The sequence below is a fragment of the Talpa europaea genome (assembly GCF_964194135.1).
Source record: "Talpa europaea genome assembly, chromosome: 1".
Lineage (NCBI taxonomy): Eukaryota > Metazoa > Chordata > Mammalia > Eulipotyphla > Talpidae > Talpa > Talpa europaea.
The window spans coordinates 12,919,106-12,940,892 of NC_140073.1; the positions used below are offsets into that span (position 1 = coordinate 12,919,106).

Here is a 21,787-nt window from a genome sequence, read left to right on the forward strand (position 1 = left end):
CACTTGACTGGCACTTCCTCCTTTGTGTCAGGCCTGTCTGACTTCACTTTGGGTTCGCTCCTTTTGTTCCTTACAGAGAACAAAGTAAAAGTCTCTTTTTAGGTGACTGGCCCAGAGTTTATCAGGAGAGAAGTCCCTTATCTTTTTAAAGAAACAGAACAAATATTTTTCTTCAGACAAAAGAGATACTGTGCAGTTGTTTTGGTCCCTCTGACTTCTTGCCATGAGTCGGTCAAACTTTCTCTTGTTTGAACTTTTAGTGTGTTTAGGTTCTGGGGAATTGATCTACAAGCTCTTTGTTAACCTGAGCAAATAGTTTTTTAGCATTTTCGGATAACTTGTATTTGTAGCAGTTCTTTCCTCTTCTGACTTTGTAGGAACTTCAGGTTGCTTTACAGTTTCATATTTGTGACCTATATTTTCTTCTTTCTTAAGTTACACGGAGTCAGCAGGTCAGATTGTTGTTGTTTTCCTTAGGAATTGGGCTGCTACAGTTTCCACCCCGTGTTACAAGATTACAAATAATTTAAATGTATTTCTTGGAACATACTCTTATGTTGTGCTGTTAGGACAAGGGGCCCTCAATGCATGTTACTTCTGAACATCTCTGTATTAAGTAAAAGAGTTACAAGATAAAAATACTACAGATTCAATAAAAGGTCAAGGAACTATATTTCGGGCAACTTCCTGGTTGGTAATTGTTCAGTTGTGGCCATTTTACTAACAGACTTTTGATCCAAAACTTTAATGAGTTGTCAGGGTCACCAAGGATATTATTTCCTTCCAGTTAGTTCATTCTTAGTATCTTCAGGAATTTGGCCTGCAGCATGTTACATTACCGTCTAATGAGGGGTGAGAACTGTGGCTTTGTCACTCCTTAGGGCCGTTTTGTACATGTGACTAGGAACTTGGAGTATTGTCTAACTGTAGAATCTTTTTGACTTTTTACATTTTAATATCCTAGGGAGAAAACACATTTTCAACAAATGGCTATAAATATTTTCCTTCCCTCTGTATTTGGATACATCTTTTCAGATTGCAGCCTTTCATGACATATAAAGAGCCAATTGTTGCTTGACTTGTTACAGTATGCATTTATTACTTTTTAAATTTGAAAAGTGAAAAGAACACTCCTTCACTAATTATTAAGTCATTTGTAGTCCTACCACCCAAAGATGACAACCACGGTTAATACTTTTTTGTTTCTTTTGTATCATTTTTCCCAAGATCTTAAAACATAATTGGGAGTATACTGTGTATATAATTTTGTATTTTGCTTTTTTTAACTTAGCATATATTTTTTCCACATCAGTAAATATTTAAATGAATAAATTTTGAGTAGGCAACACATTTACTTATTTCAAAATTAAAGTGACATAAAAACATGGAGAAGTTTTGCTTCTTTTTCTTCTTTCATCTTGTCCTTTCAGTACCCAGTACGTCACTGTAATTTCTCCACTTATATAAACGGTAACATCACTGTATGCCTTGCTTTTTTCCCTCTTAACAATACATCTTGTTATCAGTATCCAGAGAATCTTTCTCACCATAGATGAGTCATGTATTCTCTTTAAGAGGGACACTTGGGTTGTCCCCAGTTTTTGCTATTACAAAACAATAAGGTGGAAGTAGTAATTAAAGGGAAAAATTAAGCATTGCCCTGCCTCAGTTATTAAGGGAAAGTTCTATTCAGAAAAATGCCAGCAAACAATTGTAGAAATAATGATGAAATTAGAAATCAACATTTTTCAGCTCCCAAATGAAATAACTCAAGAAGGAGTCAGTGAACACTAAACCATTAAGCAAAAGGTTGAAGAGGAACAGAATATTCACACAGTGCCAAATATTAGGTACAGATTGGAAATACACCTTTATATGGAGAGTTCTGAGTTTTACCAGCTCAATCAAGTGATCATATTTTGTCAAGTGATTATATAATTTACCAGGTCTCACTAAGAGGAGTGGTCCGAGGATATGTGCTCCTGATGTGCTGCCACATGTAGCCATCACGAGATACATAGCATGGCCTGTAAAGTATGCTTGTTAAAAGCATTTCACCTAAATCTAGTCAGGATTTTATATCTAACCTTCTGTTGCTTGGAAATACAGATAGAGGTGCAACTAACTGGTACTCTGAGGAAACAGTAAACAAAACTAGAATGTAAGACCTTCTATAAGCCAGCTGTCATGTTTTCTAAAAAAGCTAGTATCGTAAGTATATAAACACAAGTAATCAAAATAAAACCTGGAGACCATTTTGGAATAAGAGAGACTAAAGAACATAAAACATGCAAATTCATTGCTTGACCCTCGTTTGGATTTTTTAAAAGCCAACGATTAAAGATAATTTTGGGAGGCCCCCCTGGTGGCGCAAGGGGTTAAGTTTCAGCACTATGAAGCTATCCCTGTGGCATAAGTTCGACCCCTAGCCAAGGAACTGACCCACATGGCTTAAGTTTGACCCCCCCACCCCCACCCCCCCCCCAAGGAGGTGGGGGAGCAGCAGACCTCTCCTGTCTCACCCACTACTCCCCTCAGCAGTGTATTTCAGTAGATCTGCCTGTTCTGCTCCCCACTCCATCTCTGGTGAATCCTCTAACCCCCCCATACCTACACCCGAGCTCCTGTATGCATAAATAAAATAAATCTTAAAAAAAAAAAACAAACACACAACAAATTTGAACAGTCGGGGAAATTTGAATAAGGCCTGGGTATTAGATAATAGTAGGTGTGATGATGGTATTGTGGTTATTGGGCAAAATGTTCCTGGGAGGTACACAGCGAAGTTGTAGGGTTAGAATGTCTTGACGTCTACTGAAATGGCTCAGAAGAAAACAGAAAACAACCTATATATTTAGCCATATCTTCATCCACAGAGATAAAGCAAATTTAACAAATATAGTAATTTTTGAGTCTCAAGTAGTGAATAATGAAGCCATATGTTTATTTTAGTATTTTTCAACTTTGAGTTGAAGAAACTATGCTGAAATTTACAACATTTACATACATATTCTCTTAAACATTTTATTAAGCCACATATCCCATTGTATAGAGGAGCTGCAATTCTATTTGTATTTTACTGCTAGCTAATGTTTCAGTAGAATTTTTGTTTATTTTGGGATATAATTTTATTCTCTTAAGGCTTGGGTGGATAAGAAAAAGGACCTGAATTTCCCCCCCTTTCTCTTTCCTCCCCTCTGGAATGGAAAAAGAGTATTGGAATGTGGCCCTAAAGTTCTTAGGCACTTACTTTAGGTAGGATGTAGAATTGAAGCTGCTGTATAAGAGTCATACCTCTAGTAAGAACATTTTAAGTGGTTACCTGTCCTTCAGTTTGGAGGCTGCTTAAGTGAAAATGAGGGGTGCCAGCAACTAGGGAGGCCATGTAGCACAGAAGGGGGAAGGTAGGCATTTTGCTTTATTTCTGACAAGTTGTTTAGAGCTTTCTTTTAGTAGCAGAAGTTCTTCTGCCTGGTAAAGCAACAGTAATAGAATGATCACTTTAGAGAGTGGTCTGTTTTTTCATACGAAGCTGAGCTATGGAGGATGTGAGAGTTTTGGAAGAAGGGTCTTTTCTGAGAAAATATCATTAAATATGGAAAGAATGCTTTCTTCTTTGAGCTAGAATGACATTTGCAGTAGAAGCTTTTCTAATTGCAGAATAGATATTCTTTGACATATTACTCTCTGTACCTTAGATTTCCATGAGGACAGCTTACAAGGACGTGAATGGCCTCAGTTTAGCTGTATTGGTGTGCGGAGCTATTGTTTGCTCCTTCTTTTCCTGTGACTGGTGTGACAGTGGCCCCTGAACACTATGAAGGTTGTTCCAGAGAAGAATGCTGTCCGGATACTCTGGGGACGAGAAAGGGGCACTCGGGCCTTTGGAGCTCAGCGTCTTCTGCAGGAGTTGGTGGAAGATAAAACCCGGTGGATGAAATGGGAGGGCAAGGTAAGAAAAATGTTTTGTTTAAAACAAACAAAAATCAGAGACATCCTGCAGGGGAGGAGGAGGCAGAGGGTTTAGATGGAGGGCGGGAGGAGCATAGGGGACTGTGGTGATGGTGCACGGGTGCATTGGTGAAGGAAATTCAATGGGGACTACACCTAGGTGGTGGTAGGGATGCAAATATTGTTTTAAAATGAACAATAATTAAAAAATAAAAAAAAGAAATGGTTTGTTTTTTCTTTTGACGTAGGATTTGTAGGGGTTATAGTAGAATGGGTCTCAGAATGGGTTAATGACATAGAATTTGGCATGTAACTTACTTTGTGTAGGACAAGATAAATCTAACTTGGGAAATACTTCATAAATGTGGAAGAATTTATGGGCTAGAGGTATCTTTTTCCTAAAGGTAATTTAGATTTGTCTCTCTCAAGTTGTAAGTTAGTCATTGTCTCCAATTTTTAAGCTTACACTATGAATACTAATCCAGAATAGTTTGTATCTTTTGAGAGATCTTTTGAACCATAGTTTATAAATAATGTATTTAACTATTTTCTTTTCCTGCTAGAGAGTAGAACTGCCGGATAGTCCACGATCTACCTTTTTACTGGCCTTCAGCCCAGACAGGTACCTACTACTCATATATAACTTGACCTAAGACTTGTGACAACATTACTTTCTGTAATTAGGCCTAGCTTAATCTTGTAGTTAGATCCCTAAAGACTCTTTAAGTCACCATGTGTGAACTTTGTCAGTGTTTCAAAAAAGGAGAGAACTAATGGGAATAAGTAAAGGAAATTATGAACATTGAAGATCAAAACTTGTAGTTTTTTTTTTTTTTTTTTAAGAAGAACTGGGGTGTAGAGGTGTGGGGGTGAGAGGATTTACCAGAGACAGAGTGGGGAGCAGAACAGGCAGATCTACTAAAATATACTGCTGAAGGGAGCAGCGGGCGAGACAGGAGAGGTCTGCTGCACCATGTGGGTTAGCTCCCTGGCCAGGGATTGAACTCAAGCTGTAGCAGTGATAGCGAGAGACTTAACCCCTAGGTCACCAGGGAGGCCCTAAAACTTACAGTTTTTAAATAATAATCGTTTACCTGTGTAATATAGGCCATCAGTGGTGTGATAGTTTTTCCAGTTGGAAAAAATAAATCTCTGAAGGTGATATGGGGGATAGAGTGGAGAATCCAATAGCTTTTAGTGGCTTGTAGATATGCTGCCTAATACCCAAGGTATAGTTTCTTTCATGCTGGGATGGGGAATCAATTTTCTATGTCGTGAAAAACGGAATAAGTATGTTATCCTCTCACATGCTTCATAGTCACTTCATACCCTTTGATTCCATAGGACTCTCTTGGCCTCCACGCATGTGAATCATAATATCTATATCACGGAGGTGAAGACTGGCAAGTGTGTTCATTCTTTGATTGGACACCGCCGTACTCCATGGTGTGTCACTTTTCATCCCACCATCTCAGGCCTTATTGCTTCTGGCTGCCTAGATGGAGAGGTTAGGATTTGGGATTTACATGTAAGTATTTTTTTTCTTTGGTATTCAGAAGCAGAGACTTGTTTATCAATGCCTTCTTAACTCTGAAGGAGAAACTAGTCAGGTTCATAGGACTACATCTGGGTAATGGTAGTCTTTGCCCACTGAACTGATAGGAAATCTAGCCAGCAATCCTTTATTCTAAGAGGAGCACCCTGTTGAACTATCCTCCACCTGCACATTGTGACAGAGTACAGGAAGCTCTCAGATATGTTCAGAATGGGGTTCTGTTCTCTTAGAGCAAGGACTATATTATCCTCTAAGCATGATGCTTCTGGAACTGGTGACTGGCTAGTGGGTTGTTGTGCACTGCACCATGTCATGCACCACTTGTGAGGCTTCACAGACTTCAGCAACAGGAACTGTGCAGATAGATGCTCATTGCTTATGAGTTGTAGATGACTTGGAGAATTAGCTGACAGTAATATTTTTCCTATGAATTGGTGATTCATGCAGATCACTGATCTTCAGCATCACTTTACAGAGGACTTATTTAAGTATGCCCTACAAGAAGTCAGTTTCCCTTAAAATTGACATCCCAGCCTTCTGGCAGCTTGTAACTGGAGAATATTTGGGATTGGTTCATTTGTAGGGTGGCAGTGAAAGCTGGTTCACAGATAGCAACAATGCCATTGCTTCTCTGGCTTTCCACCCTACGGCTCAGCTCCTGCTGATTGCCACTGCCAACGAGATCCACTTCTGGGATTGGAGTCGGCGGGAGCCCTTTGCTGTGGTGAAGACAGCTAGTGAGATGGAACGGGTCCGGTGAGTGCTCTGCCCAACAGTCTTATCTGGCGTAGGACTAACATCTGAGGACACTTACACCTGCTGTCACCTCAGGAGATAGATTGTTATCCTGCCCAGGATAGGTGGTTGCCTCTAAGGCTTTTTCTACTTTTTAAATAGCTGAGCAGTCAGCTGGGAAACAGTTCATTGTGTTTATTTTAGCTGTTCCTTACTGACCTCATCTTTGTTCTCTGTAAGTCAGGGTTATTAGAACCTTTTTTAGGTTCAAAGCTATCTGGGTCTGGAATAGAACACTTTTGGGAAACCTGAAAGGTGTTCAGGTGGTATTTTAAATAACTTGGTAGATGATTGCTCATCCCTGGTTGTCTGTATTTAACAAACTAGAAGATGGAGAGGTAAGTATGTATCAGACTGGCTAATTGATACTTACCTAGCTGGCAAGATCCAAAACACACCTTGCCTGAATTTCAGTCAGTGCGTTATCAACTCTTGGTCTTGTAGTTGGATATAAGTAAATTTTCTAGTCTCACTCAGTATCACTTGATGCTGAGACCATTTGCTGTCACTAGAACTCATGCTTCTTGCTAGTGCAGCCACTTACGTGACAGAGTATCTAACCTGTGGAGAGTATGGGCACGTCCTGTGCTTCCCTGTTAGGATGGGCTCCTTGAGGTGAGCAGAGATTTGCTTAAATGTAGCTGCTTCCTGGAGTGGAAGTTTAGGTGTTTTTTGACATTACTGTATTTCTGATACATATTCCCTTGTTCTGGCAGTTGGAGGTAAGGAGATAATAAGAATTATGGAGCCTTGTTATTTTAATCTCTGAAAGTTTGAAAGGCTCTAGCATGAGTGAGTACCTGAGTAATCTCACAATTACTAGTAACGATTGCTATAAATTTTAACACAGGTTTCTTCTTCTCAGTTAACATAATTTCTCTATATGTTTCCTTGTCTCTTCTTTGTTTACAGTCTGGTGAGATTTGATCCTCTTGGACACTACTTACTCACAGCAATTGTTAACCCCTCCAATCAGCAGGTAAGTTAGCCAGCAGTTCAACTCCACCTAAACTGTGAGTTCTTTTCTAAACTGGTGCTTTAATTCAGATTATATTGCACTTTAATTCTCAATGCCCAAGTATTTCTTTCCAGTCAAGATTTAAAACTGACTTCAGACTGTATTCAGAGTTCCAGCAATAATTTTGACAGGGCAGTTAATTTTGAACCTTCCCTCACACCCAGCCCCCAGTGATGATCTCATTAGAAGTAACCAGGGAATGGTGGATAGCTTGTCATTCCGTGTGCCTCTGGCTGGTTGACATTTTGCTTCCCCTCACTGGCTTCATGTTGTGGAGATGCCGTTTCTAAGAGAATTGGTTTGCCAGCTGTACACATTTAGAAATGCTGCTAATTGGAAGTGAATAATTTTTTTTTTTTAAAGATTATGGTTTTTCTTTTGCTGTTCTTTTTTTTTTTTTTTTTTAAGATTTTATTTTATTTATTTATACAAGCACTGGGGTACAGTCAGAAGCGGGTGGGGGAGGGTGAGAGAATTTACCAGAGCCAGAGCGGAGAGCAGAACAGCCAGACTGACGAAGTACACTGCTGAGGGGAGCAGCGGGTGGCAGGAGAGGTTTGCGCGCCAGGAAGTGAATAATTTAGTACCATATGATGATTCTGAATCTAGCCAGTTTTCAGTGCTTCAGGGGTAGGTAGTTATTACCTATCTCTATAGGTTGTTTTCCTTGGATGATTATAAGAAGTTAGTTTGTCTTGATTTACCTGGAATTTCTACTTAACTGCCTTGCTCCCTGCTTCACCTTGGTCCACGTTACAGGGTGATGACGAACCAGAGATCCCCATAGATGGAACAGAATTATCCCACTATCGTCAGCGTGCCCTCCTGCAATCACAGCCAGTTCGCCGGACGCCTCTTCTTCACAATTTCCTGCACATGCTGTCCTCCCGCTCCTCTGGCATCCAGGTGGGAGAGCAAAGCACAGTGCAAGATTCTGCTACCCCCTCACCCCCACCGCCTCCCCCTCAGCCCTCCACGGAGCGCCCCAGGACTTCCGCTTACATCAGGCTCCGACAGCGGGTCAGTTACCCCACAGCTGAGTGCTGCCAGCACCTTGGGATCCTGTGCCTTTGCAGCCGCTGCTCTGGCACTCGAGTTCCTTCCCTCTTGCCACACCAGGACAGTGTCCCCCCTGCTTCTGCCAGGGCTACTACCCCTTCCTTTTCTTTTGTACAGACCGAGCCCTTCCATCCCCCGGAGCAGGCCTCATCAACGCAGCAGGACCAGGGCCTCCTGAACCGGCCGTCTGCCTTCAGTACAGTCCAGAGCAGCACTGCCGGCAACACGCTCCGCAACCTCAGTCTAGGTCCCACCCGCCGCTCTTTGGGAGGCCCTCTGTCTAGCCACCCTTCTAGATATCACCGAGAAATAGCTCCTGGACTGACAGGATCTGAGTGGACCCGGACAGTGCTCAGTCTGAACTCCCGCTCTGAGGCGGAATCCATGCCCCCACCCAGGACCAGTGCCTCTTCGGTGAGTCTGCTGTCTGTGCTAAGACAGCAGGAAGGTGGCTCTCAAGCATCTGTGTACACTTCAGCCACAGAAGGGAGAGGTTTTCCAACTTCAGGGTTGGTGGCTGAGTCAGATGGAGGGAATAGTTCCAGCCAAAACAACTCAGGCAGCATTCGCCATGAGCTTCAATGTGACCTAAGGCGCTTCTTTTTGGAGTATGACCGACTTCAGGAACTGGACCAGAGTCTGAGTGGGGAGGCCCCCCAGACCCAGCAGGCCCAGGAAATGCTCAACAATAACATTGAATCTGAGAGGCCAGGCCCTTCCCACCAACCCACCCCACACAGCAGTGAGAACAATTCTAACCTGTCGCGTGGCCACCTGAACCGTTGCCGTGCTTGCCACAATCTGCTGACTTTCAACAATGATACCCTGCGCTGGGAAAGAACCACACCTAGCTACTCCTCTGGTGAGGCCAGCTCCTCCTGGCAAGTGCCCAGTACCTTTGAGGGCATGCCATCAAGTGGCAGTCAGTTGCCACCTCTTGAGCGGACTGAGGGCCAAGCACCCAGCTCCAGCAGGCTGGAGCTGAGCAGCTCTGCTAGTCCGCAGGAGGAGAGGACTGTGGGGGTGGCCTTCAACCAGGAGACAGGCCACTGGGAAAGAATTTACACCCAGTCCAGCAGATCTGGAACTATATCACAGGAGGCCTTACATCAGGATATGCCTGAGGACAGCTCTGAGGAAGATTCACTCAGGAGGTAAGCAGGAGTTTTCCTGTCTTCTCCTGCACCCTTACTTTTCTCCTTAAATCTTTCCCTTCAAACCTATCAATGCTGAGGCTGTATCTGGAATCTCTGGGACCCATACATCTGGTTCTGACCTCCCTAATTTTGGTCGCATCTTCTTGGAAAATCTTGTTCTGGTGGCAGAGACGGAATAGGGTTAAGAGTGTGAGTTTTGGCTCTGCTAGTTCCTTTTCTGGTTAGCTCATGGGACCTTTAACCTTAAAGAAGAATGTACATTAGATTAGAGAGGCATGAGGAGGTAGAGCTACTGACTTCCTCTGTCCTGCTTTTTGACCTCTTGGAAGGATTGGTATGTACAGGCCTTATTGTGAAACATGAAAATATCCCAGAGTGCCTCAAAATAAGTAGTGAAAGAGGACCCTTCTTGGAACAGATTAGTATGATTCTTCTTTGATTGTGTTGCTTTGAACAACTATGACTATGTTCACCTCTTAAACCTTATGTTTTATGACATTGTGGCTTGACAAAGGGAAAAGCAAAAAAGTACATATATATGTATGTGTATCAAAGAAAGTCCTTTTTTTTTTTTTAAGACATGTAATTTTGGACAGCAAGTTATTTGCTACATGAAGATTCTTTGAGTGAATCTTCCAGATGGACTTTCACCCTGGGGTGGAGAAGAAGAATTCATAGAAGGAAGGCCTCTCCATACACGGATTGGCATACCAGGCAACTCTTTCATGGAAGCAACAGAGTGGGTGTAGCTAATCGCCCACCACATGTTCCATGTATGGCTGTGTGCGCATCTATCTTGATTTATTAGGGACTTCTTTCTGTAATTTTGTAAAGGTCAAATCTAGCGTAATCACCAACTCCCAGAATATGCCTGTTGGATCCAAACAGCATATTGCTCTGCATTACATCCTCTGCTGAAGCAACTGAAATTTCTCTGACATAAGCTTCTAACAAGGGTGGGAATATGGATTGTGCACATAATGTACTTGTTATTTTGGGAGGATGCTTTAGAGAGTTACCCAGTTAATAAATATTTGTTGAATGGTTATAATTTTTCCAGCACTGCCCTAGGCACTGTGGGGAATAAAGAATAAGCATGGTACCTGGTCTTTACCCACTGGGAAGATACTGTTATTGTAGAGACAAGGCTTATTTACATGAAATTATGTCAAAAATGTAGATGACCAAATGCTTCCTTGTATGGTACTGAGAAAATGAAATCTAATTTTAGAGAAAGGGAAGTATCAAAGAAGGCTTTGCAAAATTAAGTCTTGAAAGATGAGTCTTTGGAGAGAGAGAGGGGAGAACTTTTTATTTTAGGAGAAGAGCACATACTCAGGGAGAAAGGGCAGGATGGATGTGAGCTAGTAGGCAGTTGCTGAGGAGAATGGAGGAGAACTTGGTTGGAGGTGAAAGATAGAAGTGTACTGTAGGTTGTTAACTTTGCCCATGTGATTGAACCCAGTTCTGGATTAACATCTCCTAAAGTCCTGGCCTTGGAATATTTTGCCTCCTAGAAAGCCCACCTCAGAAGCCTGGGACTCTGTTCTGCCTCTTTGTCAAGAGCGGTGAGAAGGCAGCAAGCACAGAGCCTAACGTGCAGTAGGCATTCAAAGTTTATTAAAAGCAGCCATAAAAGGATTGTCATCAATTACTACTCTAGAAGCGTACCAGTGCCTGTTTCCATAGTATCAGTGGACTTCAGTTTAGCTTTTGTCCATCCAGTTCTAGCAATACTTCCTGTGTGCTATTCTGAGACACCTGAGTGGTTTAAAATAAATTCTTTTTGATAATAATTACAGGTAACAACTATTGAGGGCCTGTTATATGTCAATAACCATGTTCTTGCTTTGCATTATTTATTTCCATGCAAGGCACAATTTCCCATTTTATTTTTTTTAAAGATTTATTTATTTATGCATACAAGAACTGGGGTGTAGGCCAGAGGTGCGGGTTGGTGGGGGAGAAGGGGCGGCGAGAGGATTCACCAGAGACAGAGTGGGGAGTAGAACAAGCGGATCTACTGAAATACACTGCTGAGGGAAGTAGTGGGCGAAACAGGAGAGGTCTGCTGCGCCCTGTGGGTTAGTTAGCTCCCTGGCTGGGGATAGAATTCATGCTGCAGTGGCTGGCAATAGCTTGATATTACTGAGACTTTAACCCCTGTGCTACCAGGAGGCACACAATTTCCCATTTTAACAGTTAAGGAAAGTGAGACTCAGATGTTTTCTTGTCAAAGGTTCCATAGTAGGTTACTGATTGGGTATTTTAACTGTTCCTGCAGGACTAAAGATTTTTGCAAGCCACTGTCCATGGTGTATTTCTCAATGCAATAACCTTGTTTTTTAGGTGAACCATTTGCATTTATTGTTTTTCTTTAAACTTTTTATTATGGTCATCTTCAAGCATATAAAAATGAAAAGGATGATAAAGGACTCTTATATCACCTGACTTCAAAGGTTATCAGCATTTATGTAGCCAGCTGCCTTTTGTCTCTATCCCTTATCCACTCTTACCATCCAGCCATCATATCATTTCATCTGAAATACTCCAGTATGTTTTTCTAAAGCAGTGATAGAAATGTTCTGTATCCTATCCTATAAAGTAGCCTCTAGCCACAAGGGGATTAAGTATTTGAAATGTAGCTAGTGTGATCTGAGAAAGTTTTAATTTTTTTTTAGTTTTAGTTAATTTAGATGTAGTCACTTCTTAATAAAGTAGACCATTTAAAACCCAGAAATTATTAAAGATTCTACCAAAAAAATTATAGACCAAAAGTATGTGTTTCTAATTTAAAGTGCAAACATTTAAAGATGTGTATTGTAGAAAATGAAGTCCCTTGTCATCTAGATGTAAAATTTTATGTGTTTTTTTTCTTTTAAAATATACAAATGGGCCTCCCCGGTGGCACAGCTGGTTGAGCGCTGTGCTGTGAAGCTGTCCTCAGCCTTTGCAGCATGGGTTTAATTCCTGGCCGGCCAGGGAGATTCCCACGTGGCATGGCAGACCTTTCCTGTCTCACCCAGTGCTCCCCTCAGCAGTGTCTTCCGTCCATCTGCCTGTTCTGCTCCCCTCTTTCTCTGAATTCTCTCACCCTCCTGCGCCTCTGACCTGTACCCCAGTTCTTGTATAAATAAATAAATCTTTTAAAAAAATATACAAATTACATATGTTTCATTATAAAGTGGTATGTTAAAATAATTATTTATGGAGTCACTTTCAGATCAGTTAGGATGTGGTATACTGTGAGAAATGACAGACCTTTCAAAAATGAGGTATGTTGTAAAATATTCACAATACATACCCTTTAAAGAAGACCCATCACCACATCCTAGTGTAAGTTGCTAATACAGACAGGTGCTAGTCCCCATCTTCTACCTTCTAAGGCCCCTGTTCTCTTGCCTGTGAGCCAGCTCTTGCTTAGATTTGCCCAGCAGGTGTCACTATTGGGCTGTTGCCGCCACAGTGCGAGACTGGCAGGGAAGAAAAGGTGTCATTAGTGTACGTGTAGTCTACTCTTAGGGAGAGGGTTTGTTTTATTGGCCTTGTTGTGGGAGATAGACTAAGGAGGCATGTTTTGATACCTGGTACTGCTGATATAATTACTAGTGTTTGCAAATAGCATATTAAGCACAAGTGAGTATTTCCGTATAGCTCTGTGTTGCCTAGGGGTAGTAATCAGAACACAGTTTGTCTCCTTTTGCCTGTGGGCAATGGAGGGTGAGCTGTCTGTGTAGTCTGATTCCAGCTGACAATTTTTAACTTGGCTGGCAGACTCTGCTTTACCACGAGAAACTTCTTTTTAGGGTTTGATATCCCAGGACCTAGCAGAAAAAGATCAACATATTGTAACTCCTAAAAGCAGGAGTCCCTGTAGCTTTGAAAGGTTGGTATTAGGAAAAAGAGAAACTTTTTTAAATGACATCTTCAAAGTGGAGAAAACCTAGCGTTTACTTAGTTCAGTCTCTCTCTCACTCTCTCTCTCTCTCTTTAAAAAAAAAATAGATGAGAAACCTCAGATACAGAGAGAGGTGCATATAGCAAAGGTCAAATTGAAACCCTGGATCCTAAAGAGGTTGCCCTTTTCTTCACTTCATTTGAAATTAGTACTTTTATGCAGTAGTTTTCTCCATGCAAACCTCTGCTGCTCCTATAGGTCTTAACTTAGAGGGCTTTTTGTCTTCAGGCAATTTGTAAGAGATTGGAGGTCTGATAGACTGTTTTCTCTGGGTAAAACTGTAACCAGCACAGTATTTTTAGGGAAACAGGAGAAATGCTCTTTTGGTTATTTGTCCATAAAATGGAATTGATTAGTCCTTTTAAAGTGATTCCAGTTAGGGAAGTTCACTGTTAAGATCCCAACAACGTATAACTCAAAATTGGACTTAATCTTTCGTAATTGAAATGTTTCTGCACTCCTTCTCGAGATAGGTAAAGACCTTGGACTTGAGGTATTCAAGTAAGACTGAGTGTGTTGTGAGAACTGGTGTCTTCTGATCTTTACCTTCCTGTTATAGTTGATGAAGATTGGGGAACATGTTTACAGTGATAGCATAAAATTTGGCCCAAAATGTCAAAGGTTAGAGTTAGAACCCTCATTAGAATTCTGAGAGTGAGCAAGTGAGTGTGTGTGTGTGTGTGTGTGTGTATGTGTGTGTGTATGTGAATTTCTTTGGAGTCTGAAGCACTCTGAAGCCTCTTCAGACTTTGTAGGCCAACAAACTTACATAGAGATTCTTCAGGGATTTCTGAGCAGAAACATCAATGGAGTCAAATAAATGGATATGTCTGCAGAGCTTGTCCTAGGTCCACAAGAGGGAGAAAGCAACCTAAAAGTTTGGGAAATACCAGTCTTCTCAGCTTGATCATCATAAGATTTTATATATCTGAATCCCACCCAGTTTCTTTGGGGAGGGGATTATACCCAATTTATTCAAAATGTAGTAGCGCTATCCCCTTTCCTATTTGCCCAAATAATTACTTCCTCTTCTTTGCTGCATATGTACTAAATATAGATACTTCCTTGTGATATTGCACCCAGGACACAAAAGTACTTGTTTCCTGTCCTAGTTGGTGAGCTCCCTGAGGGCAGTGTCTCTGTATCCCTAGTGTAACCTTGAATACTGCCTAACATACAGTAGATGCTCAGTGTTAGTTGAATTGAACAAGTGGAATTGAAATGATATCCCTTGCAATTTTCAGTTTGCAATGTAAATCCTTTTTGGCTTTTTTAGTAAAAAAGGAAAAAAGACTCATTATATCACATCCTTTAGTCTAAGGGAGAGTCTAAGGGAATAAGTACTTGTTGAATTAATGAAGTAGCATTACCTAGAGTTGGATGTAGAAAACACCACCATAACTTGAGCTCATGTCACCTAGAATTTTTTTCTCTAATGTGTTGTCTGTCACTAACTTCTGTATTGGTTGTCCTGTAGCCAGTAGTAAGTCTTATGCACCTGGTCACCTGTCCTTAATAATAACTTGGATGACTTAGGGTCTGCACATTCCTTAAATGTTCTGGCATCATGTATCGTCTCCTCTTGAGACCATTTTGTTGGTCTTTGGCTTGCATCTCAGTGACACTAATATCTTTGCCAGTCAGTGCTGTTGTTTTTTTCCCTTCCTTAATGACTCTGAATCTGAATGATGGTGTACTTGGTCTTGGTAAAGTCCAAATTTGATGTTAATAAATCAGATTAAATGGGATGATTCTGTTTGCTGTTGGTACCTTATGTTTCTTTTTGTTTCTGAGGAAGGCTTTCATGGAATTTGCTTGATACAAGTAGGATGTTTGGGATTTAAGAAAGTGGATGTTCTTTTCTTTTTTCATTTTGGGGTCTGAGCATTGCTAGATTGCATCTTTTTTTCCATTTTGGGATAGTTTTAGGTTCTTTTTTTCCCTGGGCAGGAGGCAGTATTCCTATATTAAGAGGGTTTTGCTTTACCTCTAGTTAATTTTGCACTTAAACAAGTGGTAGAATTGTTAATTCTGTTCTTACTAAGCAGTTTAGTATTTGAGGACAAAGAATGAAGAAGAATCCTTCATAGGAGAATCTGTGGTCAGGGCAGATCAGGATTTATTCCTCCTGGGAAAAGAGAAACCCAGGTATTGAGAAATCAAAAAAAGGAGATAAAGCTGATGGTAGAATTAAGTCAGTTAGTTCTAAGAGAGGGTAAGGGAAGCTGGAACCCAGAGCGGGAACCAAGGAGTTTGTAGATGGGCTGCCCCATGCGTGGCTCTTAATTATAACCCTGGGAACTGGGTTTGTGAAATTACCACTGTGCCCAATTCATTCATTCATTCATTCATTCATTCATTCGCTTGACAAATATTTACCAATCACCTACTGTGTACCAAATACTATTTAAGCACCAGCAATAAGTCTCTCATTCTAATGGAAGAGAGAAAACAAATCAATAAAATAATTCACTATGCTAGGGGGTGCTGGGTGGAAGTATGCAGTGTTAAATAAGGTTATCAAAGGAAATCTAATAAGGTGACATTGGAGCAGAGACCTGAAGGAAGTAAACCCTGTAGACATTGGGGGCAAGGGCATTCTTGCATCTTGAGAAAGGCAAATGCAAAATCCCTGATACACTTGACTGGAGCACAGCATAGGATGGAGTGATAAAAGATGAAGCTAGAGGGGTAATTGGAACCAGATTATGCAAGCCCTTCTAAGCCATTTAAGGGATTTTACCTCTTATTCTGAGTGATTGGGAAGCCATCCGAAATGGAGTAGCATGATTTCTTATATTTTAAAAGGATCACTGTGGCTGCTAATTGAGAATAGACAAAAGAGGCTCAGCTAAATAGGGTAAATTAAACTAAGGGCAACATCACACATTTTTAGATTAATTTGTGTCTTGAGTCTGGTGAAAACCAGAAGGGAGAGAGTCAGTGATTGTGTCAGAATTAGAAAGGCCCTAAGTATTTGGATGAACAGTTGCTAAATAAATAAAGAAATCTTAGCAGATGTATCTGTAACAAAGGCTTCCCTTGCTCCCCTTCACCAAATATGATTGCATGTTATTGAAATTGAGGGAGTGTCTAGTCCAAAAATTGTATAGTGAACAAGGCATCATAAATGAAAATTTTGAAATGCCTATTTGTTTCCTACTTACAAATTCATTTATAAAAAAATCAAACTTGGCCTCCCCTGGTGGTGCAGGCAGTTGAGCGCAGCACTATGAAGCTGTCCGCAGCCTCTGCAGCGCCTGTTCAATCCTGGCCAGCCGTCTGCGCCCGCTGCTCCCCTCAGCAGTGTATTTCAATCAGTCTGCCTGTTCTGTTCCCCACTCTGTCTCTGGTGAATCCTCTTACCCTCCCGCGCATCTGGCCTGTACCCTGGTTCTTGTATGCATGAATAAATAAATCCTAAAAAAAATCAAACTTTACAGAGATGTGTGATATAGAAAGTGAATATCTTATGCAGTGCTAACCATTGTCAACATTTTGTACTAACTCCAGGATTGTCTTTGCAAATGAAAATAATTTTTCTTTATTTGTAAAAATGGAATCATGCTAAATGCAGTATTTTATTTTTTACATATTTCACTTAATAGGTCATGGACATTTTCCTATGTTGGTGTGTATAGATCTGCTGCATTCTTTAAAACAATGGCTTAAATGACCAAAACCAGCAGTTGGGTGCACCATAATTAATCAATACCTTGTTGATAGAATCTGGATTGTTTATGTTTTTTTGCTTTCACAAACAATGCTATATCATAATCTTTGTGTACTTGTGCAGGTGTTTCTATAGGATGAAATTTAGAAGTGCAGTTGATGGAGCTGAAGAGTATAAACACTGTTAATGGTAAATGAAAATGTATCATGCTTCTTATCACTAATTTATGAAATATAAAGTGCTATTGTTAGGCCTCCCTGGTAGCCTAAGGGTTAAATCTCAGTGTTATCACCGCTACAGCCTGAGTTCTATCCTTGGCCAGGGAGCTGACCCACAGGGCGCAGCAGACCTCCCTTGTCTCGCCTGCCGCTCCCCTTAGCAGTGTATATCAGTAAATCCACTGTTCTGTTCCCCACTCTTCTCTCTGGTGAATCCTCTCACCCCTTGCACCTCTGGCCTACGCCCAAGTCCTTGCATGCATACATAAATACATAAATAAAATATTATTTTCTAGTTCCCATTTTATTTTAGTGAACATAATTTTATAAATATTTACACTTTGATGGATTGGGACTCTTAATCCTATTTTCCCCCATAAGGTCTTAAGTTTCTCAGTGGTAAATTCTACCACTGGGTTTTTTAGGATCCTACTCCTCAATATTGAGCACTTCTTTTTTATTAATTCTAAATACCTGCTACCTAGAGGTGTTTATATGCTTTTATTCTCCCACAACATTGTATGAGGGAAACATGACCTTGTTCTATCTTTGACATTCACTCGCTCTTGTCTTTGGGTCACTTAGTCTTCCAGGACTTGTTAAAGGATTAGGAGAACTGGGCATCTCTTGTCCCATTGTAAGGCAGTAACATTTAGATATTGCTTTGCCTTCAGGAGTAGTAAGCTGCCATTTCTCTTCGGCAATGTAGAGATGAGGATGAGGTGGAGAAGTACTACTGCTGTTAATCTTTTATTAACCTTCGCCGCTCACCTTTCCAATTAGGTCACTGTATTTGAAAAGCCTCCTAGACTTCTGAGTGATCCTTTCTGTATGTATACTTTAAATTAGGGCTTGGCATACTTTTTCTATAAAGGGTAGATAATAAATATTTAGGCCATAAAGTCTCTGTTGGAACTGTTGAACTTTGCTTAGCATGAAAGCTGCCATAGACAATATGTGAGCGTGTGTCTGTGTGTCAGTAAAACTTTACTTATAGACACAGATGTGATTTTCATGTAATATGAAATAGTCTTCTTTTGGTGTTTTTCAGCTATTTAAAAAAAAAATTCTCGGGCCTCCCCGGTGGCGCAGCGGTTGAGCGCTGGGTTGCGAAGCTGCCCGCAGCCTCTGCAGCGCCGGTTCGATCCCTGGCTGCTCCCTGGCCACCAGAGGAGGGTCCCACATGGCGCGCAGACCTCTCCTGCCGCCCGCTGCTCCCCTCAGCAGTGTACTTAGGTCCTTCTGCCTGCTCTGCTCCCCGCTCTGGCTCTGGTGAATTCTTTCACCCTCCCGCGCTTCTGATTGTACCTAGTGCTTGCATAAATAAATAATAAATAAATAAATCCTTTAAAAAAAATAAATAATAAAAAATAAATTCTCAACTCGTGCCCATATTTGGGCAGCATGCCAAATGTGGCCACTAAGCCATGGTTTGCCATTCCCTGCTTTATGTCAACATGATTTGGATGAGAGTCAGGTGCTGCAGTAACAGAAACCAATATGATAATGAAGGCCTGGAAGAGGTGTGTGTGTGTGTGTGGGGGGGGGGGCTCCTGCCCTTGCTCTCTCTCTACTTTGGATTAGATGTCTTATTGATTCTTATGGCTGCACAGAGTTACCAGTTTCCTGCATATGTGCCCCGAAGCAGGGTTTTCCAGGCTCACTCTATATGTGTCTCGGGAATTATTTGCCAGTGTGGAGGCTAGCCTTATGTAGGGAAGGATGTGTCTCCAGGTCCTCTAGGCAGTGTGCTTGACTTACAGCACTTCCCCCATTGCAGGTCAGATGAGCACCTGTTAGGCTGATCTAAATTATCCCCCATATCCTCTCTCGGGGACTGAATGCTGTAGAGCAGGCTGTGTGCAATGTATACACATTGAAACCTTGAAAAGATGTAATCTCTTCTGTCAGCTCTCCATGCTGGAGTGCTACAGGGACTACACTGGGATCTATATATGTGCTGTAAATACATTGGGAGCAATTTCCCATGTGTTCATTGTTCCCCCTTCAGATCCCCTCTTTCCTGTTTCTGTTCAGAGTAGCGCTCTACAGGGTGCGTTGGAGGTTTTGCTAAGACAATAACACCAGGTGTATGGGGTTCTGTTTGCATAATACATTTTGCTTATTGTAATCGGTCCTAGCCCATTAGAGCTGTGCAGGTAGCTTCTCTTCTTCCTGGATTTCTTATATATTTATGGGAAGGAGGAGTATCTACCGCATCTCATTTCTGCTCCTCCTTGGGAACACTCCTGGGAATGTGTTCACGAGTGAACTTGACTTTTATGGCTGGGCTTGTTAGATTAGCCTGAAAATCGCAAAGTAGCCCTTAGGTACCTTTATTTGGTCTTCACAGTGTTTACAGACATTTCAACTTTTTTCCACATAAATCCAGATTTCTGGATTCTATTAGGAACATGATAAGATCTACCTTGTATTCCCACCTAATAACAACTGGCAAGAGTTGAGTGATTTTTGCCGCTTTATTAAGAGCATGGACTTTCTTTGTGTTTTTGTCTGGATTGGCTTGTTTTGCCCATTTATATTCCCTGTATAATTCCAATTTTATGTTGGTGACCATGATGATAGGTCAAGCAAAATGTGTTGATTATATGTAGACAAGGATTTCCTCAGTGCCCTTACCACTTGTCTCCACCAAGGGTGACAGTGGACAGTGCAGTACCCTCTGCTCCACCCCACCCATTCTGCCTAATTCACCCAAGGGGGGGCTCCCCTGCTGGCTGTATGCTGACAAGCTGACTGCCCCCTCACCTGAGGAACTGCCTGACTTTTTAATAGCAACAATTAACAGACTCCTGTTTCCAAAGAAGGAAAGTGAGGGTGCCAAGCTTATTTGCTGGCTGGGGCACACTGTAGGGAGCAGATCTTTGCTATGTCAGGTATTGCAGTACGAAAGCAACTTTCCTTTAATGATGGACTGCATAAAATCTTGGAGAAGGTCCACACGTCTCCCTGTGAACAGAATACCATGGATAAAGGGTGGGTTCTGTGAAAAGGCTGCTTGACTTGTGTGTCACCTGCCAGGAAATTAAAATCAAGGTAGAACAGGAGTAACAAGTTGTAATAATACAGAAATCAAAGGCTGAAAGTATGACTTTGTCATAGAGAATTGCAGCTTGTTAACATTATGCCCTTTTCCTTTGCTGCATCAGAGGACATGAGAGTGAATCTTTCTTGCTGCTTTTACGTTTTTCCTCCCCTATACATATTCACATACCTCTCTCAGTTTCCTCTGTTTCCCTACTGTCTCTTTGGATCTACCTCAGCAAGGTGACTTTTGTCCTTTCATTTCTTTGTTTTGATGGCAAATGTAGCAAACCTCCCCTACCTCCCCCTTGAGGAGGTTCTTTTCCTTATGTGAATTAAAAAAAAAAAAACCACAAAAAAAAAATGCAAACATATAAATTTCTCCTCTTAACAGATTTTATGCCACACTACTGTTAGTATATACATAGTTGTACAACAGATCTCTAGAATGTCTTACATGAGTAAAACTATATTCACTGAACAGTTCCCTGTCTTCCCCTTTCTTCATCCTCTGGCAGCCATCATTCTATTTTCTATTTTTATAAATTTGATTACTTTAGATACTGTATATAAGTCGAATCATGCAATATTTTTCTTTTTACAATTGGCTTATTTCACTTTGCATAATGTCCTTAAGGTTCATTCATGTTGTGGATTTTCTTTTTGCAGGCTGAATAATATTCCATTTTATGTATATACTTCATTTTATTTATCAAACATTTAGTTTGCTTTTACATTTGGGATATTGTGAATAATTCTGCAGTAAACATGGTTTTACAAATATCTCTCTGAGATCCTGCCTTCAATTCTTTTGGATCTATACTCAGAAGTGAGATTGCTGATGCATGTGGTATAGTTTTTAGTTTTTATGAGGAATCTCTGTACTGCTTTCCATAGTGACTGCACACTTTTTTTAATCCCACAAACAGTGCCCAAGGATTAGGTTTATCCACATTCTTGCCAACATGGTTATTTTCTTTCTTTTATTTTAATAAAATAACTGAGACAGAAACTAAGAAGCAATCCTATTTATATTATAATCAAAAAGAATGGAAAACTTAGGAATCAACTTAACCAAGAAGGTGAAAGACATATACTAAAAACTGCAAGATACTGCTGAAAGAAATTAAAGACAAAAATATATAGAAAGGCATCTGTATTATTTTAATAGGGATGAGTTGTTCTCTCTCTCTTTTTTTAAAGATTTATCTATTTATGCATACAAGAGCTGGGGTACAGGCCAGAGATGCAGGGGGTGAGAGGATTCACCAGAGACAGTGGGGAACAGAACAGGCAGACTGACTGAAATACACTGCTGAGGGGAGCAGCGGGTGAGACAGGAGAGGTCTGCTTCACCA

General features: G+C 41.0%; 1 protein-coding gene across 5 annotated transcripts in view; it reads left to right on the top strand.

Moving 5' to 3' along the window:
* Nucleotides 1-3,714: 3,714 nt before the first annotated feature.
* AMBRA1 (autophagy and beclin 1 regulator 1) overlaps nucleotides 3,715-21,787 on the top strand; it is a gene marked incomplete at its 3' end in the record, with an annotated part of 131,325 nt that continues 113,252 nt past the window's right edge. For 3 of the 5 annotated variants that reach the window (XM_084240843.1, XM_084240844.1, XM_084240845.1), the window contains exons 1-7: nucleotides 3,715-3,952; nucleotides 4,515-4,573; nucleotides 5,296-5,479; nucleotides 6,090-6,262; nucleotides 7,214-7,280; nucleotides 8,079-8,225; nucleotides 8,496-9,532. In XM_084240843.1, the coding sequence (XP_084096969.1) occupies nucleotides 3,818-3,952; nucleotides 4,515-4,573; nucleotides 5,296-5,479; nucleotides 6,090-6,262; nucleotides 7,214-7,280; nucleotides 8,079-8,225; nucleotides 8,496-9,532 (1,802 nt within the window). In that variant the 5' untranslated portion in view covers nucleotides 3,715-3,817. Of the gene's footprint in view, nucleotides 3,953-4,514; nucleotides 4,574-5,295; nucleotides 5,480-6,089; nucleotides 6,263-7,213; nucleotides 7,281-8,078; nucleotides 9,533-21,787 lie in introns of all 5 variants that reach the window. The other 2 variants (XM_084240841.1, XM_084240842.1) reach the window with 1 other exon arrangement.